Genomic DNA, 23,006 nt, shown 5'->3' with positions numbered 1-23,006 from the left:
TTCGGGTACTTCATCATCTCTCGGGCGAAACCAACGGGATGTTGTTAGGAACTCGGATGAGGAGAGATATCCGCGCTTAGCACGGCAGTGGGAGGGATTGAACGTGACAGGACTAAATGGCAACACCGTGACATTTCCTTTAATTCGTAGGAAATTTTCTCCTGGCATGCTGGAAACATTTGACGCGAACGGAGCGCGTGTTTGTTCGCAGTAAGTAGCGCGCGCTGTCATTGTTGCGTTGAGCGGATCTCTCCATCGCGGATGCTGCTCGAAAAACACTTTTATTCAGCGTAAAAATAGCTGGTTAAAGTGTGTTTTAACGCACAATATGGGCATCTAGGAAAGTCTGTGTTTGTTTAATGCAATTGTAAATGTACTGCATCAACGCCTTGACAAGTCAGATGTTGCAATCTCATGCATTTGTGTCGCTTTGATAGATCTCCGCATCTTTGAGCCTCCGTTTACAGCGACAAACTGATGCTCCGAGCCGGCAGAATGGACGAGTTTGTCACGGAAGAGGACGAGCCCTGGTACGACCAGAGAGACCTGGAGCAAGGTGAGAATTAAACGCCACAAACCGCATCAGTTTGACAACAAAGACGGGTGTGTGTGAGAGAATGACAAACCGCGGACAAAGAAAGTGCTCGTTGTGTGTAGAAACAATGGTTTCCTCTGTCTTTATAGAGTCGTGTCATATTTGGAAATACATTAAAGGTTGAAGGTTAGAGACCATCTGTGATGAGTGTACATGGATGACGTCTTCCTTTGGGTCTGTGTCAGTCCAGATGCTCAGCATTAGCTCAGTCTGGTTTAATCTCCTCATCACTAACCGTGTGTGTGTGTGTGTGTGCAGAGTCAAAGCTTTAATGTGTTATTGTCATTGTAGTAAGCAGAGATGCATCATAAATCAGCTGACGTTTGCTTTTCTTAAACCTTCACAATCTACCACCAACAGCTTTGGATAATGGATGATGCATCCATCCACATTTAATAAATCGCTTGTTGTATTCCAAATTTGTAAGTCGCTTTGGATAAGTATAAATGTTATTTAATGACTTGTTTTCATCAGCTAGTAGTTATGAGTTCTCAATAAAAAAAAAATGCTAAAGCTCCTTCCTATCCAGTCAACAGGAACAACTGGAAGAGTAATGGGAACTCAGCTTGGTCAAATGGGAGCCATTAGTTTTCTGGACTGTACAATGTAACAGCTGTTACACGTGTCAGATTGGATTATTTTCCAATCTTGAGTTTTCTGACTTTTTTTCCAGTCCAGTTATTTCAATATCATCATGCTGTGTTTGAATGAGAGGAAACCTGGATGGACGGCACAAACGCACCTGTCTCTTCGTGTCTCTCTTGGTTTAGGACGACGTCATCATTGCCCTCTCTCTCTCTCTGCCCTCTGGATTGAATCCCACTGAAAACGCTGAGCTGTAGAGCAGCCTGTGACCGATCTTTATGTATTTCAGGACACTTTGTTACCCTGTACTCTAGAGTTGATGATGAGCCAGTAACTGAACGCTTAAATTAGATCTGATACACGTGTCTACAGTCAAACCAAAGATTATTCAGACACCAGATATCATTTTTTATGTGTTTTTAATAGTGGGTGCAGGACACTATAGTTCATTTATGTAAGCAAGGATGGCAAAGTAAAGTAAACTGAGACACATTATACCTAAAAATCCTTCATACAGTGGACTACGGTAAATGTATAAAAATTTGGGACCAAAAATTATTGAGATTCTTTGACCTGAGCATGTTTTTCTTTAATTGCTAATGTGACCTTTTTACAGCACAGACTGAACAAAATGAAGCATTGCTTGGTAATTGTTTGACCTAAATTGGTATTATCTAATTGTGTAGTTAAATTTAACAGCTGACAGATATTCAACATGGTTCATTGGTGAGACAGCCAGAAGGAGGGCCAAAACCAGTGAAATATCAACTGATTTGACAACTCTTGTCATAATGTATTACCATTTTCTAAACTATAGCGAATAAACTGTGAAAATGTGAGAAATGTTCAAGTTGTCTGAATGCATTTGGGTTTGACTGTAGCTGTGCAGTGGGAATGTGCAGGAAGGCAAATGAAGAATTCGGACTATTTGAGGAAGTGGGATTGAAATGGAATCAGGAACAACGCTCCTTTGGCTGACGAGATCCGTTGGGAACAGTCCAGTTGTGTATCTTCTAATCCAACCGCATTGGCTCACTTCCACCATTATCGCAAAAAGCTTGATTTGTATGTTTAGACATGGTTCAGAAATGCACCGCCAGCTACAGGAAGACTTCTAATGATACCATGTTTAGAGGCATATTTTTTCACAATCAAATTAGCTAAGTATTTATTCATGCACTTTGTGCTAATGGTGGGCCTTACACACAATCTCTTTCACAGAGACTCCATATTGATCCGTTTCAGGATCTCAAAGCAATCCATCACCAGACGAAATGGCGTTAGTGCCCGCTCAGATCTGAAAAGAGTGAAATATCCCCCTCGCTCAGTTAGTGTCGTTTTGATGAATACCATAGTGGCACGTTGGTTTTGAAGTGTATTTACTGTATAAGTTTGTGGTTTCAGGGCCACGATTTGATATCACTTCACCCTAAAGTGTGATTTCCCCGGCTGAACCAAAACCACAGGACTTCAGTGCGGATTCACCCTGGACGAAAGAGTTCAGTATGTGACTTGAGCGGCATTAAGGCTGGGATGATCTGGTTAGGACTCCTGGCAGCGCTGTCTCTTCTGAAGGGGACGATACAGCTGGGCAGAACGAGTGTGAAAGACCACATCACTCAGCCAAGAGGCGCTTCAGATGCAAACAGCACTAAGCACACAGTACATGGAGATAATCAGCTTTTATGGCAGATCAAATATCTTTTCAATTATGCATTATCTCATGTTTTAGTCTCTTATTTACTTCCATTTGGTTACATAACACATAAGTATGTGTAATGAGCTGGACAATGAGGGGCTGTTTACACGACACCGTTTTCAACTCAAAATGTAAACTTTTTATGCGTTTTGGCCATTTGTGTACAAGTTTTTGAAAACGGTCTTTGTGTAAACGACAAAAAAACGCGAATCTCGGGAAAACGGCGGCGTCTTGCACATGCGTATTACGTGTTCAGTCTATAGTGTTTCATCGCCATCTACTGGCCTGGCAGCCGAATACAGCGTTTTTAGTCGTTTTCGCGGATCCGCGTGAATGGTGTCGTCTGTGAAAAATTCAAAGGAAAAACTTCTCCCATTTTAAGTATATCTTCGTCATGTAAATGTATTCCTAAAACAGTGATATTTAATAAGGCAAACATGGTTGTCGCTCATTCTTAAGGGATTTGAACAAACCTCTAGTCATAACTAAACTTTGGCTCGTAACTCATCCTTCATATTTGTGCTGCAAATGTGCTAATGGTTTTATATTTTAACAATGAAAAAAATATATAATCATAATTGATGAAACTTTATCCAATTAATAATTTAATGAAGTTTTAACAATAGTGCAATATGATTTTTTTTTTTTTCAGAAATTGTGAAGTTCTAGCATTGCAGAGCTTAAAAAAATTGTAATTCTGTTGTCATCGTCAGCCAATGGAAAGTAATTCCACACGAGACATTCTCTTCACTCACAGCACGATGTCCAATGCATATTTTTGCTCCCTTTTGATTGACACTTCTGTATGACTACTGTGGTCATCGCTGTTTTGAAGTGATTGTTTTTAAAAAATCGTCCAATACTGATTATTGGGCAACACATCAGTGCATCCCTAATAATTATTAATACTTTTAAGAAGTACATCCTTCTGAACTATGCCAATATATTCCTGTCATATTTTGTACTTTAAACCAAACTAGTGTTGTCATGGTATCAACATTTCAGCAGTCTGTAACAATACCAGTAAAATTTCACGTTTCGGCACCATAGCAAAAGCTATAGTAATTGTTTTATTTTAATATTTTTTTTAATTGTACTATTTGAAAATAGAAACTATTAAATAAATTAAATCAATGCTGTTAATAATTATGAGTAGATGACACATTAAAAGCCTTATTGTTACGTTAAGTAAGCATTGGATTAAAAAGATCAACTGAAAATCAAAGCAACACATTACAGGTAACAGATCAAGTGGCGGGTAATTTACACTCCAAGACTTAATGCACAGATCTATTTTGAATAGGGCTGTCAGTAGACAATTAATCGCGGTTACAAAACGAGTGCGATTATTTGCATTGAAGTTTAGCATGCATGATTTATCTTAACGCATGCATTTTATCATCATTTGCTATACGCAGCAAAGAAAGCTTTCAGATTGAAGGATGATTTTCCCAAAACTGTTTTTTCTGCATGTTTTTTTTTTTAAGGTAAATATACGTCTTTCCAAAAAGGGACACTTGGAGAGAGCAAAAGGAATCGCATAGGGAGTATAAGGAGTCTATATAGTTTTTTTCTTTTGACTTTGCCAATTGTAAAAAAAAAAAAAAAAAATCATAAAAATTGTTAATTTGTGAAGATTATCAGGATGAACAAAGCATGTAAGAATCATAAGTTTCTGTTTGTCACAGACCGGTTTCACAGACATGGGTTAAGCCTAGTCCCAGACAAAAATACATGTCTCAATATTCACACTAGTAATGTTTTGTTTTTCTAGGTTATGATTATAAAAGCTACTTAAATGCCCTAATTGAACTAAGGCCTAATCCTGGCTTAATCTAAGTCTGTGACACCAGTCCCTTATTTTCTGCAATAATCCTAAAGCCAATGGAAAAATCCAGTTGTGTTTTTGTCGTGGGAACCAGGATGATGTTAAACTTCCGGTTTGGCCTACACAAATACATCATCACTGCAGCCCTCTATCTAGCAGATTCTGACTAACAGAAATGCCTCTTATTGGCTCAACAAACATGTCTGTGATTGGCTACAAAGCTCAACTCTGCAAAAACACATTGTAAATAGAAACCTTTGATGCTCTTCACAGAGCGCTTAGACCAGTGGTTCTCAAACTTTTTTGGTCACGCTCCCTGTAAACCTTAAAAAAAATCGGACACCTCAGGCTACAAAATAATGTCCCTAAAAATGATACAAACGGAAAGATTTTTTTAAATTGAAATATCCGCAAATGAAAAACACCTGCAATAGTTTCACTTTGTAATGCCATTGAACAATATAACAGTAACAGTAAGAGAGAATAATAGATCAGAACTTTTTATTAAAATTAACATTTTTTAAATGTCAGTATCGACTTGGTACCGAAGAACCGGTACTTTTGACATCCCTAAACCAAACCTTTATTTTGGCGGGGTTGTCGTGGAGACATTTGCGTTTCTGTTTCTATTTGACCATAGTTTTATCAGAAATGAAGTTGAAATGCTGGTGAAGCTCTAGAGATGAAGTTCATGTGTTCACATCCATATGTAATGAGACGGCAGATGCTGAAAACACCATGTGTTTGAACCTGCGCTATTCATTCACACAGAGATGTGCAAAAAAAATGAAGCCTTCATATTTCAATAGCAGTCTTTTGCACTTTACACTAGTCCTCATCACAAAGTGGTTAAGTGTACGACACTACTTTGGATTTATCTTTCCATATTTTGCTAAATCCAATGACATTTCATGTTATGCAGTAAATTACATTTTTATGACTGGATTATGACTTTTAGTGGCAAGCACTACTCAAGATAAAGTGAGTAGTAAATCTGGTTAAACATCTGTTCTGGTGGAGAATGTAAAGATTCAGCTTGAGCAGTAGTTGTAAAGGTCTTTACACTTGTTGTTGGTTTGCTGTCTTGTCGTGTGTTGATCTGAAACCACACGTGCAGAAATCCTCCGTGCACATGAGGCCTATATACAGTATGTCCTCGGGCGAGTGAGGCATGGCGTGTGTGTGACGTGCATGTTAGCTTGGAAAGGCTCTTCAGAGAAACACATCCTCATTGAGAATGTTAATTAAGAAAAATCCTTAATTAGTATGTGGTTCCTCCGAGATCACCGCTGACCTTGTTTCAAGGCTGTTACTAAAAATGTCTGATTGTACAGAATATCATATTCTGCTGTTATGCAACAACAACCTTATCCAAGTAGTGATGTGATACAAGTAATGTAGTAAGGATGCACAATTTTAACCATATCAATAAAATGTTAAGGATAATATCAGGAATTCTTCCCTTTGTTGAATCAATGTGGTTGTTTGACAGACTTACTACGGTTCTGGCAAACTAGTAGTCCATTTCTCCAACGATTCATTGTACTATGGGAGTTCAGCAGTGAGTTGCGTCATAGCACCGGAAAATTTACCGTAATGTGCGAGACATCAGATTCATTAGCCGCTATAGGTAGATAGAAGAATAACGAGCTGCAGTAAATGGTAAAACTAGTTGTACTACAAACCAGTGTGTTTATGATTATGATAATACCCTTAAAATAAAGGGTTTGAAATTTGAAATTTGAAATTTCGAGCACATAGCAAGCTTTTTTTGTACAGCTAAAAGTAACTGGAAGTGAATGACACTGGAAGCCTTGCACATTCAACTTACAAATGGGGGCGCTGCTCTTATGTTAAAAATAAGGTGGATACTTCAAGCAAAATCAAAGAACGAACTGATGTGATGTTATTTTGAACAAAATCAGGCCAAAAAGTTGTTTGTTTCAGGAGTTCGAAAGGCTTGCCAAATCAAACTTTCCGGAAACTATAGTTTCTACCATTGGTTCTGTGACGATGACATGATAGGTGGGTGTGGCTCTGAGGCTCCGCCTTCTTTGGCGTGGAAAACACGAACACACACACATATATATATAAACGTGACATTACTTGACTGGCATGCCGAATTGCAGAGCTGTTGCAAACATTTGTATATTGCAATGATCAGATGCTTTCTTAACAACTTTTTTCTTACCGCTATTTTTGTTGTGTGTTTATTTTATTATTGAGAGGAAAGCGTTCAGCACATATTTCCATATCTAAACGTTGCTCTCAGCAGCATGGATGGCGCCTGGATGTTCGCTAACAGTATATCACTTCAAAGGTATTTCCAACTACTTTTTACCCCTAAACGAAGATTGAAAAGATCTTCGCCGCGAGTATATTGGGGCCTTAATTAAAACAGTGAAGTTACAAAAGCACTAAACAAACATCGGTTAATTTATTTTCTCTGTTCATAATCAATTTCGTGTCAGATTTCACTTCGAGGAATTCTAGACGTTTATAGAGAACGTTTTAATTGACAATAGTAAAACAGGATAGATCAGATTTCAGCCATAACAAAATAATTCTTAGCCAAAGCTGGTTTATATCGGTGCATCCCTATAATGTGCTGCAAGAAAACCACTAGAGCAATGGATCCGAACATGAAATGTAAACGGATAGTTTTGATACCCGCTTACAGTATGTGTGTTCATCTGCGTTTCTGTCTCTACTCACATGGGATCAGTTTCCACACGCAGACACAGGAGGAAAGTGTGTAACACCGCGGCCCCCAAACACTCTTGTATGATTTATGCGTGTGGTGCCCTGTGTTTCCTCACTATAGCATGTTTGCCGCGTCGCTGGCATCGTTTCATCTCATGATAAATCTCTGCTTTCAAATCAGTGTAATGGAGGTCAATGATTCAGATCTCAATACTTAAGCACCTCCCACGATGTCACTTCCTCCCCTGTGTGTGATGCTGTCTCCGTTAGCATGTTCCCAGTGTCTGCTGGGTATTAAAACGCCATCTGAGGAGACTGGAGGACTGTTTTTGAGTCTCTGAATGGGGGGTTTAGTGTCACGTCACACTGCGCTCTCTATGGAGATACGGCTGTGGAGGAAAAACAAGGAATAGGAGACAAAAACAAAGAATCAGAAGGACAACAGCCTGGCTATATACATACAAAAATTAACTCTTTCCATCCAAACTTGCGCATTTAACAAAATTGGAATATCGCATAAACATTTGGGAATAAAGCAGCGTTTCCATCCGATGTGTTCAAGAGAACAAAATCGTCAGTTCCTGGTATATTGCTTCGAAATTTTTGTATTAAAAATGGAAGTTGCTGTAATCAGGGAAGAAACTGTGGCTCTTTATTCCTCCATCATAAAGGACTTGCGTTCGGATGTTTGAGAACGCAGTCGTGTGAGACCATTCTGAGAGGGAACTAGATTTCAGAAAATCTCAAGCATTTCAGAATGAACAAACCAACATTTGAGATGCTGTGATGTGATTGGTCCGCTGGTTAGTCCAGTTATCCTATCACATCCCCTGTTGAGGAAAAAGTCATGTGAGTTTTTGTTGCGCACTGAGGGATTTATTCAGAAAATGTGTTAACATCTAGCCTGGATGCCAGCCCGAACCTCGCCCACAATATTTTTAGGCCGGGAGGTTCGGTCTGGACTCGATCCGTTGAGGAGCTATTATGCCCGAACAAAAAATTGTTCGGATCAATCAAATTGTCAGGGCGGGCTTTATACGATGATCGACAGATCAGCAACGGTAACATAACCATCCACATCATCAGAGCGATTGGGTTAAATTCATGGCTGCCGCTGAAGAAATGAGTTGTGTATATTCCGCTATCGCGTGCGTTATAGAAGATATTGACAGCGCATTAATTTTAAAAGAGGAACAGAGAACTGCGGTCAAGGCGTTTGTCGATGGGAAAGATGTTTTTGCCGTCGTTCCTACGGGATTCGGAAAGAGTTGAATCTATCAACTTTAATATATCGCTCAACATACGTCACTTATTTCGTTGCTCTGATTGGTTCTAGGTCTATCCAATTGAGTGCAGACAGAGTCCGTCTATGGAGAGTCTTGGCACTTCCTATTAGCCCCGTTGTATATCATTTTGGTTGCAGTTCCATTAGAATTCCACTGGAGGTGATTGCGGGCGAGTGCAGAATGAATGGGAGTCTATGGAGCTAGACGGCTAAATGTATCCCTTTCTCCTGCTTGTCGTTGAATCAACGTAGATTTTATTGTTGATTCTGCAAGTTCAATATAGATTATAGACCAAAAGTTGAATGAACGAGTACTTATGTCCTTTCGATTTCTTACAGGTTAGGTCGTTGTTGGCCGGAACACGCTAGCATTCTGCTATTATGTGACGTGATCACATATTTGAAAGGATTTTTAGAACAGATAAGTGAACTTAAAAATGCAATTTTCGGCTGAGTTTATTATCTTGGCCCCCCTTTTGAATGCAACTTTCAAATTACTTGACAAAAAATTACATCCTGAGAAAAGTGGAATTCTGGGGGTGAACCCCATAGACTCCCATTCATTCTGCACTCGCCTGCGAGCATCCCCGCATGGACAGAGACGTGTTACTGCAGCCCATCCAGAAACCGGAAGTAACCAGACAGTGCCAATTCTCCCATTATTAGACATTCTCTGGTGCAGAGGCCTTTTATTTCCTGGTTGGGTTGGCACAAGCCCCATAATCACAGCCCAACGGAGCAGTATCAGACTCACACTCTGACTAGAATCTGAGTATGACGATGTCAGGCTAGTTAACATCATAATTTATGCACAAAATGATCTGCCTCAATTGAGCGCTTTAGCTTTTTATGCGCATTTTTTGAATTTATATGCATCCTTGCTTTTCCATCTAGCGTTATTTTTTTGGTAATGTAATAACCCAAAATTTGCATAAAAAATAGGCGGATGGAAAGATAGCTACTGTTGTCAAGGTTTCAGAAACGTTTGGTGACATTTGATGTTTAAATGTATGTTTCATCCTAGTTAAACGTGCAACTATAAGTAAACCATTCATTGAAGATTCTGGTCTTCTCCCATTCATTTCTTATTCTCTATCCTATTCTTATCTTTCTACTGTTTCAAAATAGTGACAGAAGGCCAAATTATTTCAGAATTGTTCGACTGTACTGGCCTTTATTACACGTGCTTCCTCTCTTTCTCCTCATCTTTGATTTCTTCAGTCATATCTTGGCTGACGTCACTCTGGCTCATGTTCATCAGAAAACACAAAGGATTAAAAAAAAATCACCTCCTTTAGGCGGAATTAAACCGCAGGATTTTCTCTGCCCTCGTTTCGCTCCTTTCTCAGGTTTTAACACACCTACGCCACTAATTCCAGAGAAACACACTCTGCTTGAATGAGGTAGAGCTACTTGACAATAAAAATAAACCATCGGTACACACACAACAGTTTTATTCAAGCACTGAGGTATGAGAGGCCATGCGATGTTGTGAAAGAACTGCACAATTCAGTGAATCTCACATTTACCTCATTTACAGACTTACTTAAAGTAGTAAATGTCAGAACATTACAGCAGAACCAGTCAATCATTTCAAGTTTGTCAGGGGCTTTTTCCTCTGATGTTATATTATCAGCGTAATTCTGTATTTTATCTGTTACAGATTCACTCAATTAATGGATTTTGCTTTAATTCAGTCGCATCAGACTGAATTTACCATTATCTTTATTTGACCTGTAATAAAATATACATGTTCAGATGTACACTACTGTTTAAAATGTTGGGGTTGCTCAGATTTGCTAAGTCTGTCGTGTGATCAGAAATACAGTAATATTGTGAAATATTGTAATAAAATATACATGTTCAGATGTACACTACTGTTTAAAATGTTGGGGTTGCTCAGATTTGCTAAGTCTGTCGTGTGATCAGAAATACAGTAATATTGTGAAATATTGTAATAAAATATACATGTTCAGATGTACACTACTGTTTAAAATGTTGGGGTTGCTCAGATTTGCTAAGTCTGTCGTGTGATCAGAAATACAGTAATATTGTGAAATATTGTTTTCATTTTAAAAGAGCTGATTTATATTGTAATATATATTAAGATGTAATTTATTCCTGTGATCCAGTCTTCAGAGTCACATGATCCTACGGAAATCATTCTAATATGATGAGTTGATGATCAGGAAACATTTCTGATTATTATGAATGTTGAAAACTGTTTTGCTGCTTCATATTTTTGTGGAAACTGTGATCAAAAGATCAGCATTGATTTGAAATAGAAATATTTTGGTAGCCATGTAAAAGTCTGCATCCTTGCTGAATAAGTATTCATTTATAAAAAAATAATAATTTACTGACCCCAACAGTATGATTTCACACAAATCTCGTTGTGTCGCTCAATTGCCTGTTCTCACAGTTATCTTCTTTTAGCTGCCTTTTTAAATTCCTCCTTTATTTAAAGTTAAAAAATTGGTGGGTTCTCTTTAATTGCGCTATAGAAATGAATGGACAACTGTATTAACCAGAATATGTTTTTCCTAAAGCTAAAACACACCTGCAGTGCACAATGTGTTGCCTAATGGAGGAAAAAGAAAGAAACAAAAGACGTCCTCGCAGATCCCCTGATATTGTGCTGTGTTTTTGTCTCAGATCTGCACTTGGCAGCCGAGCTGGGTAAAACCCTCCTGGAGCGCAATAAAGAGCTGGAGGACTCGCTGCAGCAGATGTACATCAACAATGAAGAGCAGGTGCAGGAGATCGAGGTACGGACCAGCCCCGCATCTGTCAATACATGACGCGCACAGAATTATGCTCATGACAGTACTGTATTTCACAATTAGACATGTTTCTCTAAACTAAGTTCAATACTGTTAAACAGTTAATAGCCAGTACTCTATATTATTCCTTTTGGAGCGCACCTCGGGTTCGATTGACGTCAGACTTTGGATGATGTAAACGCTGCTTTTCGAACCGTACCTGAGGAATCATGATCTCATTTCTGCTCGCTTTCTCGTCTTTTAGATTGAATATTTGCAGTGTATTCGCGACAGATGCGCTGACGCTTTGGAAACACAATCAAAGGTTCAAAAATCAAAATATACAAGTGAGGCGAGCGACGCTATGCATTTTTCCGCCTTCTCCTGCATTGTCATTACAGAGCATTATGGGTAAACAGCTGCTACTTTGATGATGCATGCGTATCGCTGTTCGGACCCAAATAAAATAATGCGGGAACAATCCGGATTGCATCAAATTATGGTTCGGACTAGCCTATCAAACTAAGTGTGAAAGCACCCTAAACCATCACATAATGTCTATCACATTGACCATGTTTACATGTGCACTAATGATGTGATTATTAATTTCAATAATCAGAGTAAGGACTTATTCGCTGCTGACACGAGCAGAACTCTATTCAGAACAGAATTTTCATCTTTCTGATTATTCACTAAGAATTGTGTTTATTTTTACTGCCATTCTTCTAGGTGTGTCGAAGGCTTCAGTCAAATACAAAACACATTTCCATGGACATATTGTGTTTTTATTCAGTGACGCGCCTAAAATATCTTCATTTTCAATGTTTTCAGCCATCAATATACTGTCATGAGCAATGAAAAATAGTTCAGTACAACGTAGAAAACAATCACTGCAACAACACTACAACATCTATATATTAGTATTTATCCAATATAGTTAATATTGTTTAATATTTATAGTTTAATAGTTTAGCACCCCAAAAATGCTATGGTTACGAATCTGCGCATGTCAATGTCACCCGTGTCCGTCTCAAGCACATGCACACTCTGGTCAGAGTGAAATAGATGCGATTAAAGAGTTTACATTGCCTTTATAATCGGCGTACACCACATATATTACTGCGATTATGAGCTCAATCCCATTAATTTGACATAAGTATTGTGTTTACATGAGGTAAAGTTTAATCGCAGTATTGCCTGAATCTCACTATAATCGCACATGTAAACGTAGTCATTTTGTTTTCCAAAAAACGTCATTAAATAAAATTGGCTGAATTGATTTTTAACATCAAATTTGGATTTTTAGAATATATGAAGTTAATTTATGGAATATAATGAAATACTGTGTATATGCATTAAACAATCAAACAACAAACAATTACATATGGCATTTCAAACTTTGATTTTTAATATCATCTACAGTTTGTGGACATATCCCATATGCTGTGTTAATTTTTCACATTGAATTCATATTATTAAAAACGTTGAGGAAATGAATTGAATTTAAAAGGATTCTCATTGCATTCTGAATGGTGCATGTCTCAGCGAAGAATCATGTTTTCCAGATTTCCCGTCGATGAGCCAATTAAATATCAGCACGATGCTAATGAAGCGTGTTTGTAGATGAGAGCACATGCGGTGGGAGTCGCCCGTACGTGTGCCAGATCCACTGAACAAAGACTCCGTCACATATTTGAGAACATAATCTGCTGTTTCTCAGATATATTCGGATACTGGCCTCATTCTGTATGGATTGCACAACATTTAGATATCTCAGACGTGTGATGCTGAGACTGTTTGGGCTGCAGCCGTATGAATCCAAGCACGGGGAAAAAAAAGAGAAATGTAAGGGGTTTATGGTCTTAAGCTTAGTGAAGGAAAGTTCAGAGCGATATTTAACACAAAAACACATTTCACAAGAGATTACCAAACTTTCCACAAGAATACGCCATTTTATAATAGCTTGAACACAGGTGCCATTTTTACTGTAGTTGTGCACATTGGGTCCATCATATGAAGAGAGGAGGAACATTTTATGAACTGTTTCAAATTTGGTGTACATAATATCAGCATATTGAATCGATTCACTGAAACTTGTCAACCCTAAAGGTTTTTAAAACGTCTCGATACTCTCGTGCTATAAGTCACAACGCTCTGTAGAAAGCTCAATGTTCAAATAAAAAGCGCATTCACTAATGGCCCTGTTTACAATGATATCATATACTCTGCATGTGTCTCTTTGTGTCAGTACTTGACCAAGCAGATGGAGATGTTACGCGAGATGAACGAGCAGCACGCTAAAGTGTACGAGCAGTTGGATGTGACGGCCCGAGAGCTGGAGATAACCAATGAGAAACTGGTGCTGGAAAGCAAAACTTCTCAGCAGAAGATTGACAGGTGAGCCATACCTTATCAGAGCATCATGGGAAATGCACTACACACCGGGGCGACACAAGTACTGGTACTTCGGTACCGAAAATCTCAACTGAATCGGATATATTCCTGACATTATGAGTCTAAAGGCCCGTTCACACAAAGAACGATAACTATATTAGCGTCCACATCAATGTTTGGCCGCGTTTCCTAAAAGCATCGTAAGCCTAAGATGTTCGTTGAACAATTGCCACCGATCAACTTAGTCTTACAATGTTTTGGGAAACGCAGCCCAGTTTATTCTGAGCACGTGCCGCAGTTTTATCATCTGCTGCTTTAAATGCTCAAGCTCTTCAAAGCAGGATGGATTCGGATTGGCTGTCAATGTTTATTAATGTTCATCAGCTGGAAAAAAATCTTTGTGAAAGTGATTCGAACCCAAACAGCATCATAGTGTCGGCCCAGATCTGGTACATGTGAATCAACGTGTCCCAGATGCGGGCCGGATCTGGGCCGACACTATGTTGCCGTTTGGGAACCATGTGTAAATACAATTGTGGTGTGGACTTTTACATACTCTAGGTATAACTATAAATTATGCATAATTACATGCAACCCCAAACCAAACCACAATCTCTATAGCAAGTACATGTAGTCAATTATTATCACTCTGTAGGTAAATGCATTATTACACTGTAACATATGTAACCATATTCTATATATACACACTTAACTATTCTTTTACATTTCAACTTAAATTTAAAACTATATTTTTACAGTTATAGCCTTTGGTATGAACAGGCCTTTAATCTGGCAAAGGCTCAGCCCATAAATATTAATTTGGTCATGCTGATATTGCATTGTAACCTTCCTGAGCCTCAATCAATGAATATTCATAAGTTAAACCTTCAGATTCATTATCTGACTAGTTCCCGCTTACCATTGTTTGCCTTCCATCAAATCAGGATTACTGTATTGATATTGTGACATCTCCAGGCTACATTTCTGTATTATCTGACAATACCAGAGAAAATTACTTATCTGATATGGTTTATGTTGTCTGGCTGTCTCATATATTGAGTGATCATATGCAAACATATTCATACAGATTGACAAGTACTATGGAAATGCTGCAGGGGCAGGTCGACACGCTAACGGCTCGCGTGGAGGAATTGCGCACTTTGGAAGAGCTCAGGGTTCACAGAGAAAAGAAAGAGAGGAGAAAGACAGTGCACTCTTTTCCCTGCCTCAAAGAGCTCTGCACCGCTCCCAGGTACGTCCCGATTGATTACATCTACACCGGTTACATGTCGTGTCATTAAAAAATGTGTCCACAGGGGAAAATGACACAGAAAACAGTATTTCACCATGGATTAACAGTCATTTCCAAGACAGAGAAGAACAGAATGAAATAGACCTTGGTCAGGGTAGCGCCATGTTTACTTTGTGATGGGAATGAAAACGAGGCTGTGCGGGGCAGAAAAACAGTGCTTTCATTGGATCATACGGTTCTATAACAACATAACGTTTTTTGGAAAGATGTTTAGCCAATTCTACAATCTGTAAGTAGAAACAAACTCCAAAAAAAGGTTTTGAAACATTTTCATAATTCAATGACAGTTGATCTTTCGAATAATTTGGGGCTTTCTTTAGTTTTACATTTAAAGTAAAATATATATAAGGTTCCCACAGTTTTAGAGAATTGGACAATTAGACACATTTTTTCAGTTAAAATCAGCTCTAAAAATATATGTCTAGAAATTGAGGTTTACGAGTGCAGTCTCAACTAAACGGCTTTTAAAAATCCTAGGGAACCCTGATAATTTTCTTATTGCGAACAAATCCATGCATTTTTTTTTACCTCATCATTTTTAATAAAAATATCATAACTCTGTCCTCTGGTGAAAAATGACAGACTTTTATGGAAGATAACTTGGATGCTGTACACAGAGATTAAAGGAAAAAAAAATCTTCTGACTGAAATTTTTTTCAGGCCAAGTCGTTTTCCTTTAACTTTATTTAAATAGTCGAGACCAATCGCGTTTTAAGGGGAGATGTTTTAAACCGCTTTAATATTGCCAGTTTGCGTATTTTAAAAGCTATTTTAATCTATGAAAAAAATTTAATTAGCTCGACAAATAATTAACCATCTACATAACTTTTCAGTGCATGTTTTTATTTATCTTATAAGACCAAACAATGCTAAATTATATTAATATAGTTTGTTCCATGGCAAATTGTTTTGGCTGAGGGCAAAGTGAAGTTTCATAACTTTATATATTTAGGCTATTTAACTTTAACTTTGTAGCCTATTAGAGAGCTGACTTATGTTTGACTGAATTGTTTGCTTAATTTCTCATTGTCTCGCTTCTTATAGTCTACCTATTAGGCTACTTATACTTTTATACTGGAAATTATTGATCATTAAAACTGACATTTATCATTAAAACTGACATTTAACAAAAAGAGACAGGGTTGTGTAATGTTATATATTCTAAAATATATAAAATATTCTTTATATATATTTTACTATGCATTCTCTTTACTGTTTGTGTACATGCATAATAAAATAAAACGATACAACCCTGTCTCTGTTAAATGTCAGTTTTAACGATTAATAATTTTTCATATTTTTGAAATGAAAACAAAAATAAGCAGGGCTTTTAAAATTTCGGTTTATTGTTGTCTAAAATATACATAAAGAGATAACTGGAGTAGCCATAGCGTGCTGAGTGACGCGATCAAGAATGCCGCGGTTCCGTTCTGCAGAATAACCGGACTCGCGTCCTCTCGTCCTCGGGAGTTTGTTCTCCTGAGTCGAACTTGGCAAGTCCGAAGTTTCTGTAAATGGTATTGAGAAACGGCCAATATTGACCTGCCTTCTGTTTTCTATCATGCGCCGTTCACGTTTGCGATGATGTAATATGCACGCAAACGCACCAGGGTTCGATAGAATCAAGTTGAGTGTGAAACCAGACCAACGCTGCGGGGGACGCCGGGAACAAACGCGCTCGGATTCGGACCGCAGCAAACCAGCTGTAGCCTGACATGCACTGATCCAAAAAGATTAATTGAGTGAACACGGAGCAGTTTTTCCGTGAGCGGGAATTGAAAACCCGGACTGGACCGTAAGCGAAGTGATTACAAAATGCCTAGAGTGGAGAGAGGAACGTGCATTCGCTTTATCACATCCCCCTCAGCAGGGCGAATACACGTAGTCTTTCCTTAATTTAAGACCTATTTAAACTAAAATTAAACATTTATCACACTGCTTGAGAAATGAAAGCCTATTTACGGCCTTAAAATTATGAAAAGTGAATTTAGGACATTAAGGAACATTAAGGACAGACAGGAACCCTGCAATTGTCGGAAATCTGCCATAGACTCGCTGCAATTAACGGAAATCCGTCGTAGCGACGGAGAATTTTAATCCCTGTGTACATCCAAATTGTATTCATACTACACACATTCATATTATATAGTACGTAATCATGTTCGTGAAAGCAAGTTTTAAACCAAATATAGTACCTACTATACAGTATGTGATTTAGTACGCAGCCCACATCTCAACATCGACCAATCATACCTTACTTTTCTTCACACTCCCGGATGTACGTCACTAGAGTTGTCAAAAAGTACTGACTTCTTTATCAAGTCGGTACTGAAATTTTTAAAATGTGATACTTTGAATGGAATAGTAAACACCTCTGATTGCCCATTGTACTCACAAGCTCATCGAAATATGTCTGTGATTGGCTACCATGATCAGCACATCAAAAACATGTTGTAAATATACATCAATGCTTCAGCGAGTGCTTGCACAGATACACACGGGATCGTGTAACAGGCGTCTATCAGCGGTTCGGTCCGCTGGCTCTGATAGACGCCCGCTTGTGCTTTCAAACGCTCCCACTCCCGTTTTTTAAAACCCTTTCAAAAGCTCCTGTGCGTTGTTTTTCGTAGCCAATCACAAACAAATCCGATGAGTGCGTGAACACAGTGGCCAACCAGAGGTGTTTACGATTCCGCTCAACAGCGCTCAAGTTTAAAAATTTCAGTATCGACTTGGTCCTGAAGTTGGGGACTCTATACGTCACTATATGCAAGAAAATGTGATGCTTTCATTACATTGTGACTTTAAAAATGTGTTATCAGCATTATTGTCGTCTCTAAAACCTGAGTTTTCTGTTCTTTGGATCCATCACGATGTGGTCCCTGTGCCTATGGGTTGGTGTTTCTTTTGCAGGTACGAGGATAGTTTCATGGTGTCCTACCCGGGCAGCGGTGACCTAGAGGAATGTCCGCCCGCTGACGAAGAGAAGGAGCATATGCGCGTGATGGTGTCGTCTTTGCGCGCAGCCGTGGCGGCCGAGCGCGGTCGGCGTGAGGCGGCCGAGCGGGAATGTGGCGCGGTGCTACAGGAGTTTGAGCGCTTGGAGCAGCGTCTCACGGGAGCGGAGAACTGCCAGCGTCGCGTGTATGAACTGGAGGCGGAGTTACAGGAGATGCAGCAGCTCCGCAAGTCCCGAGCCTGCCTGCTAAGCGGAGACGAGGGCCTGGAGCAAACGCTGCTCAACTGCGCCCCCGAGACGGACACGCCGGATGATGCCGTCATGGCCGGAACTCAGAACGGGGATGCGGCGCCCGTCCGGAAGAGTTGCAGCGACACGGCTCTAGACGCCATCTCTGCGCTCGATGCCTCAGGGAGACGCAAAGGCAGCTACGCGCTTCATGCTAACGGCGTCCGGAAGAGGGGCATGTCCATCCTACGGGAGGTGGATGAGCAGTATCACGCCCTCCTGGAGAAGTACGAGGAGCTGCTAGGGAAGTGCCGGCGCCACGAGGAGAGTCTATGCCACGCTGAGGTGCAGACCTCCCGACCCGTGTCTCGGGACCCGTCCATGAAGGAGTGTCGGATCGCAGAACCCCAGCGGCCGCCCACTCCTCCACAGACGCCCTCGACTCCTGAGGCCCTGGAGGGAATCAGCCGCCAAGTGGAGGCTGTGGACAAGCGGCTGAGCCAAAACACTCCCGAGTACAAAGCCCTCTTCAAGGAGATCTTTTCCCGCTTGCAGAGGACCAAGAGCGACATTAACTCCACCAAAGTGAGGAAAAGTGACACAAACTCCACCAAAGGGAGGAAAGGTGGAAAATAGCCAATTTTCGCTCTTAAGATTCGTGCCACTGATTTTGTTTCCTCAGTCGTTCATGTAACATCTTTCTTTTCTTTTTTTTTGAAACTACAGTCATAAAGATGTTTAGAGAGGGCTGTTTAATACAACCCATCCCTGAATCATTTGGTGCCACATATCAAAAGATAAATGGTGTTTTTTTCTGTTAACAGGATGTTCGTCGTCTAATGTGCTTTTGCCGGGTTGGCCTTTTAGTGTAGACCATATTACTCATCATTGGTTAAACTGTTAACCATATTCACCTTGAAGATGATCATTGCTGATTATTTCTTTTTCTTTTCTCGCATGTATTACATGTTATGAATAACCACAGCGTTGTGTAACCACTTTTGTTCAATATTAAATCACACTTTGCTTTAGAAGGGTGTTTGATACATTTATTACCTTGAGCATATGGATGAATGAGTGAGTGAGTGATCAGGATGAATCTGCGGTAGGGTTGTGTCTATAAGGAAAACCTTGTTCTGTGAAAAATTTTACATGCAACAGTTTTGGCCCACATACTGACCATCCAACGCACATTTCTCACAAAACTGGCCAACAATTGCAGAAAATCAAGTTCTAATCTTGCTGGCTTTCTGTAACATCTGGGAGTTTGGGTGAACCTGTCCACCAGGAACTAAAGGTGCCCACAAGGTATTAGATTGCTACAATGAGGAAGCACTAGTCACTGGACTTACAAAAGTTTTAGGTTAGTTCCATCAAGTCTTGGATTACATTCAGTATTTTTTTGAGGCGCTTAGTAGTTAGAGATACCCATAAGTATGACTATATATTCAGAGTCTACAACAACTGGTACTTCTGGATGAACACAAATTCTTATTGCAAAGTCTCCATTCATTTTTCTCTATGTTCGCTAATTTCTGGTGTCAATTAACCATTTTGAATAACGCCATCCCTCAAAATAAAGTAAAATCAAAATTAACTGTGGACACTTGTTAGTCATTCAGTCTCCTCTTTAGAATAAAGCCTAAAGTATACTCCTTGTCTGCATTCTGCCCTGACTATTTTTGTCTGCATGCATCCTAATTTGTGTCTGCATGGACGACACGTCTACTAGGTAGTGCACGTGCCAAATGCATCCATCCGTGCTCAGTAGCTGTATTTTCATGTACACTTATCGGATTAGTAGTACAGTCGAAATAAAGTCGCATGCAACCACGTCAGTCGGAATGAATTGGCCAAATCCTATTTTTAGGATTCTAAATTTAATGAGGATTGTAAGTGGTAGTTTAAATATTAAAGGAGTAATTCACCCAAAAATTTCGATTTGCATAGGCTGTCTGCCGAAAGTTAGTCATTTTGGTATATAAAGTTTTAAATATTGATATTTTTTCTTACAAAAACCCATTGCTTTGCTTCAGAAGGACTTTATTAAGCCCCTGGAGCCGTATGGATTACTTTTATGATGGATGGATGGATGTCACTGTGCTTTTTTGGGCTTCAAAATCAGGACTGCCATTCACTACCATTATAAAGCTTGGAAGAGCAATGGTATTTATTTATATAACTCATTATTAGATCCTCCTAATTATATAAGAACGTCGTATACAGCTAGGATGGCTTGAGGGTAAGTAAATCATGGGGTAATTAAAAATTTTGGATGAACTATCCCTTTAAGTCTGCTCTACAACGAAGCAATGTAGGAGGATGGTTAGCATGTTTAAACAGCAGGAAACTGTATATTTGTCCAGTGTGCGCATGTCAAGAGATAAATTATGATATGAAGCTTGTAACATAACCCGCACATCAACTCGATCACTTTATTTAGAGTTCATGTAAACTACGTTCAGATTCATTCAACAAACGGTGTCCCATGTGAACATAGCTACTATCAATGGAGTGTACTTTGAATGGCTGGTGTGTTCAACCGTAAGCTAGATAGAGTAGAACTCAGAAAATGAAGTATTACCTAGCTGTAATGTAGACCAGACTTTATGCCGACAGTCAGGACTGGCTATGCAAGACTACAACACAACCTTGGTGCCACAAGTTCAAAGAGTCAAAAATGAGGTTTACCATCTAGACATCACCCTGGTGAAGTAAATAAAAAAAAAACAATGGTACAGAATTCATGTTGTCGGTGAATGGAAGACAAAAGAAACGGTCTGTTCTGAACACTTTAATGTTGACACAGGTGAACAGTAATCTCCAGATACGTACAAACAGGTGAAGACAGAAGCAGCATTCTGGACCAGCACAACAAGCCACTACTTTGCAGGCAATGTCACCAAACAAAACAAGCGTGTATAAAACAGTACAGTGATGCATGAGCACATCCTCTCTCGTTTGAACACTGAGGTCAGACTACACCTGGACTGGAACTGAGAGTTGAGATTTAGGTTCACTCCAGATCTGTCACACTACAAATGCACCTCCTTTAGAGTCCTGACTTTCCCTTAGGCTTATGCATCGAGAGCAGCTTGTGATCGTCAATACTGGAGGCACAATCTATGGTGTTGGTAATTTTTCTGTAGAATAGTTCAATACTTGAGATCTTTTTAAAACCTGGCAACTCGCGTAAACCACAAGCAAAGGGCACATTCTGCAAATGAAGCACCAGTGGTCTTTGGAAGGGATTTGATAACTGAATTGGGGAAAATGTTTGCTCAGCATCAAGGTTCACTATCTTCTACTGGCCTTCAAGGTTGGTCAATCCTGAATTGAGCCAATTGAACGAGGCAGATGATGTGACCACCAGTCCCTTAGGGGAGCTAGAGTCGGTAAAGCACCTTGGCCTCTTAAGGACAAAAGACTTGAGTGAATTTAAATTAAAGATGCTAAAAGGCAGCTCTTCAATGTCTTGCTACAGGAATCATTTTTAAGGCCACATGGCGATGAAATGGTTAAACAAAAACCCTACGCCGTTAGAGCAGGGCAAGGCTGATTCTTAGTACGGCTCCCCTAGTGGACAGGATGACGAACCCTACGTAGCTAAAACCATATTCGGACACGCACACATTCATAACGAGAGCCAAATAAAGACCTGCACCGCTACAATCGCTAACAGTTAGCCATGCTACACTAACCCTAGGCTCATCTCGAAGGCATCGGACACGTTCCCTCTGGGCAAAGGCAAACTTGAGTTATGAGGGAATGCCAATGGCAAAATATCAGCTAGTGGCACCTTCTCCCATTACACTCATAAAGGCAGATCATGGTTAAAAAAAGAAAACAAGGAATGTCAGAAAAAGGAATGACGTGGGATAATCGGGAAGGGTTCGGGACACACGAGGGGCAGTGAAGATTACTTATAACATCCATGTCAAAAGTATCCATGAGGTTTTTTGAATATTTTTTTTTCCTCTTGGTTTTACTTTTATATACAAACAAACAAACCAAAACACAAAATATGGATTGTGCACGTTTTTGTTTGTTTTCACATATATATTTCATGAAAAGCCTCAATACTCATTTGGGAGGGAAAGGGATAGGAATATGGAGGAAGGGATTGAAGATGGGGAAAGTGGACGGAGTGAGAAAAATCCTTTTCCTTTGAATCAGTTAATCCAGGACTATGAAGTTGATGATGACGATGATGATGATGGAGGGGACTGGAGGACGTTGGCGGGGAAGAAAGGGAGTGAGGAATTAGGTAGGAGGATGGCAAGAAGGAAAATGGGGGTTTGGAAACAACTCAATCTTTCCAGTCCTTCTTGATGTTGAGGTTCCATTCCCAGGACAGGTGGTCGTGCTTGTCGTCGTCAGTGAACTTGGATTTAATGTTGTAAGTGCCCCGGGCCAGCATGCCTTTGGGTGCCTCCTCCAAGGGTGTCAGGAACTCGTATTCATCCGGCCGGGGCCCATAACTGCCCACCATGTAGTCAGACTTGTCAACTGAACACAAGAAACAGGTGAAAAGGTTTAAATTATATAAGACTATTCAAATGAAATCATTGCATTAATTTGTATTAATGGCGAATCGTTTAACCGTGCCTTTCCGACACATTCTGACGGTTTTAGTTTCCCCATTTAAAGTATCAT

At 39.6% G+C, this 23,006-nt stretch overlaps 2 protein-coding genes across 2 annotated transcripts in view; one reads left to right on the top strand and one right to left on the bottom strand.

The window, feature by feature from the left end:
- On the top strand, positions 1-19,381 carry cdr2l (cerebellar degeneration-related protein 2-like). Its single transcript, XM_077211613.1, has 6 exons — positions 1-210; positions 438-556; positions 11,351-11,463; positions 13,706-13,854; positions 14,939-15,103; positions 18,077-19,381. Exons 2-6 carry the CDS (start codon positions 478-480, stop codon positions 18,984-18,986), a joined length of 1,416 nt encoding a protein of 471 aa, XP_077067728.1. The 5' UTR covers positions 1-210; positions 438-477; the 3' UTR covers positions 18,987-19,381.
- Positions 19,382-21,131: 1,750 nt separating this feature from the next.
- Positions 21,132-23,006, bottom strand: part of arhgdia (Rho GDP dissociation inhibitor (GDI) alpha) — a 28,364-nt gene continuing 26,489 nt past the window's right edge. The window contains exon 6 of the mRNA XM_077211626.1: positions 21,132-22,859. Coding sequence (XP_077067741.1) covers positions 22,660-22,859 — 200 coding nt within the window. The 3' untranslated portion in view covers positions 21,132-22,659. The remainder of the gene's footprint in view (positions 22,860-23,006) is intronic.

Source organism: Siphateles boraxobius, unplaced genomic scaffold, assembly GCF_051911475.1.
Source record: "Siphateles boraxobius isolate OS27281-9 unplaced genomic scaffold, OSU_SipBor_1 66, whole genome shotgun sequence".
Taxonomy (NCBI): domain Eukaryota; kingdom Metazoa; phylum Chordata; class Actinopteri; order Cypriniformes; family Leuciscidae; genus Siphateles; species Siphateles boraxobius.
The sequence above is the reverse complement of the archived record's forward strand: the minus strand, read 5'-3'. Positions and strand labels throughout refer to the sequence as shown.

Bases quoted from the DNA above. Each gene is read 5' to 3' on its own strand.
- cdr2l (XM_077211613.1), top strand. From the start codon at position 478: ATGCTCCGAGCCGGCAGAATGGACGAGTTTGTCACGGAAGAGGACGAG. The intron at 11,464-13,705 runs GTACGGACCAGC...TCTTTGTGTCAG, and splicing joins AGCAGGTGCAGGAGATCGAG to TACTTGACCAAGCAGATGGA. The intron at 15,104-18,076 runs GTACGTCCCGAT...TTTCTTTTGCAG, and splicing joins GAGCTCTGCACCGCTCCCAG to GTACGAGGATAGTTTCATGG.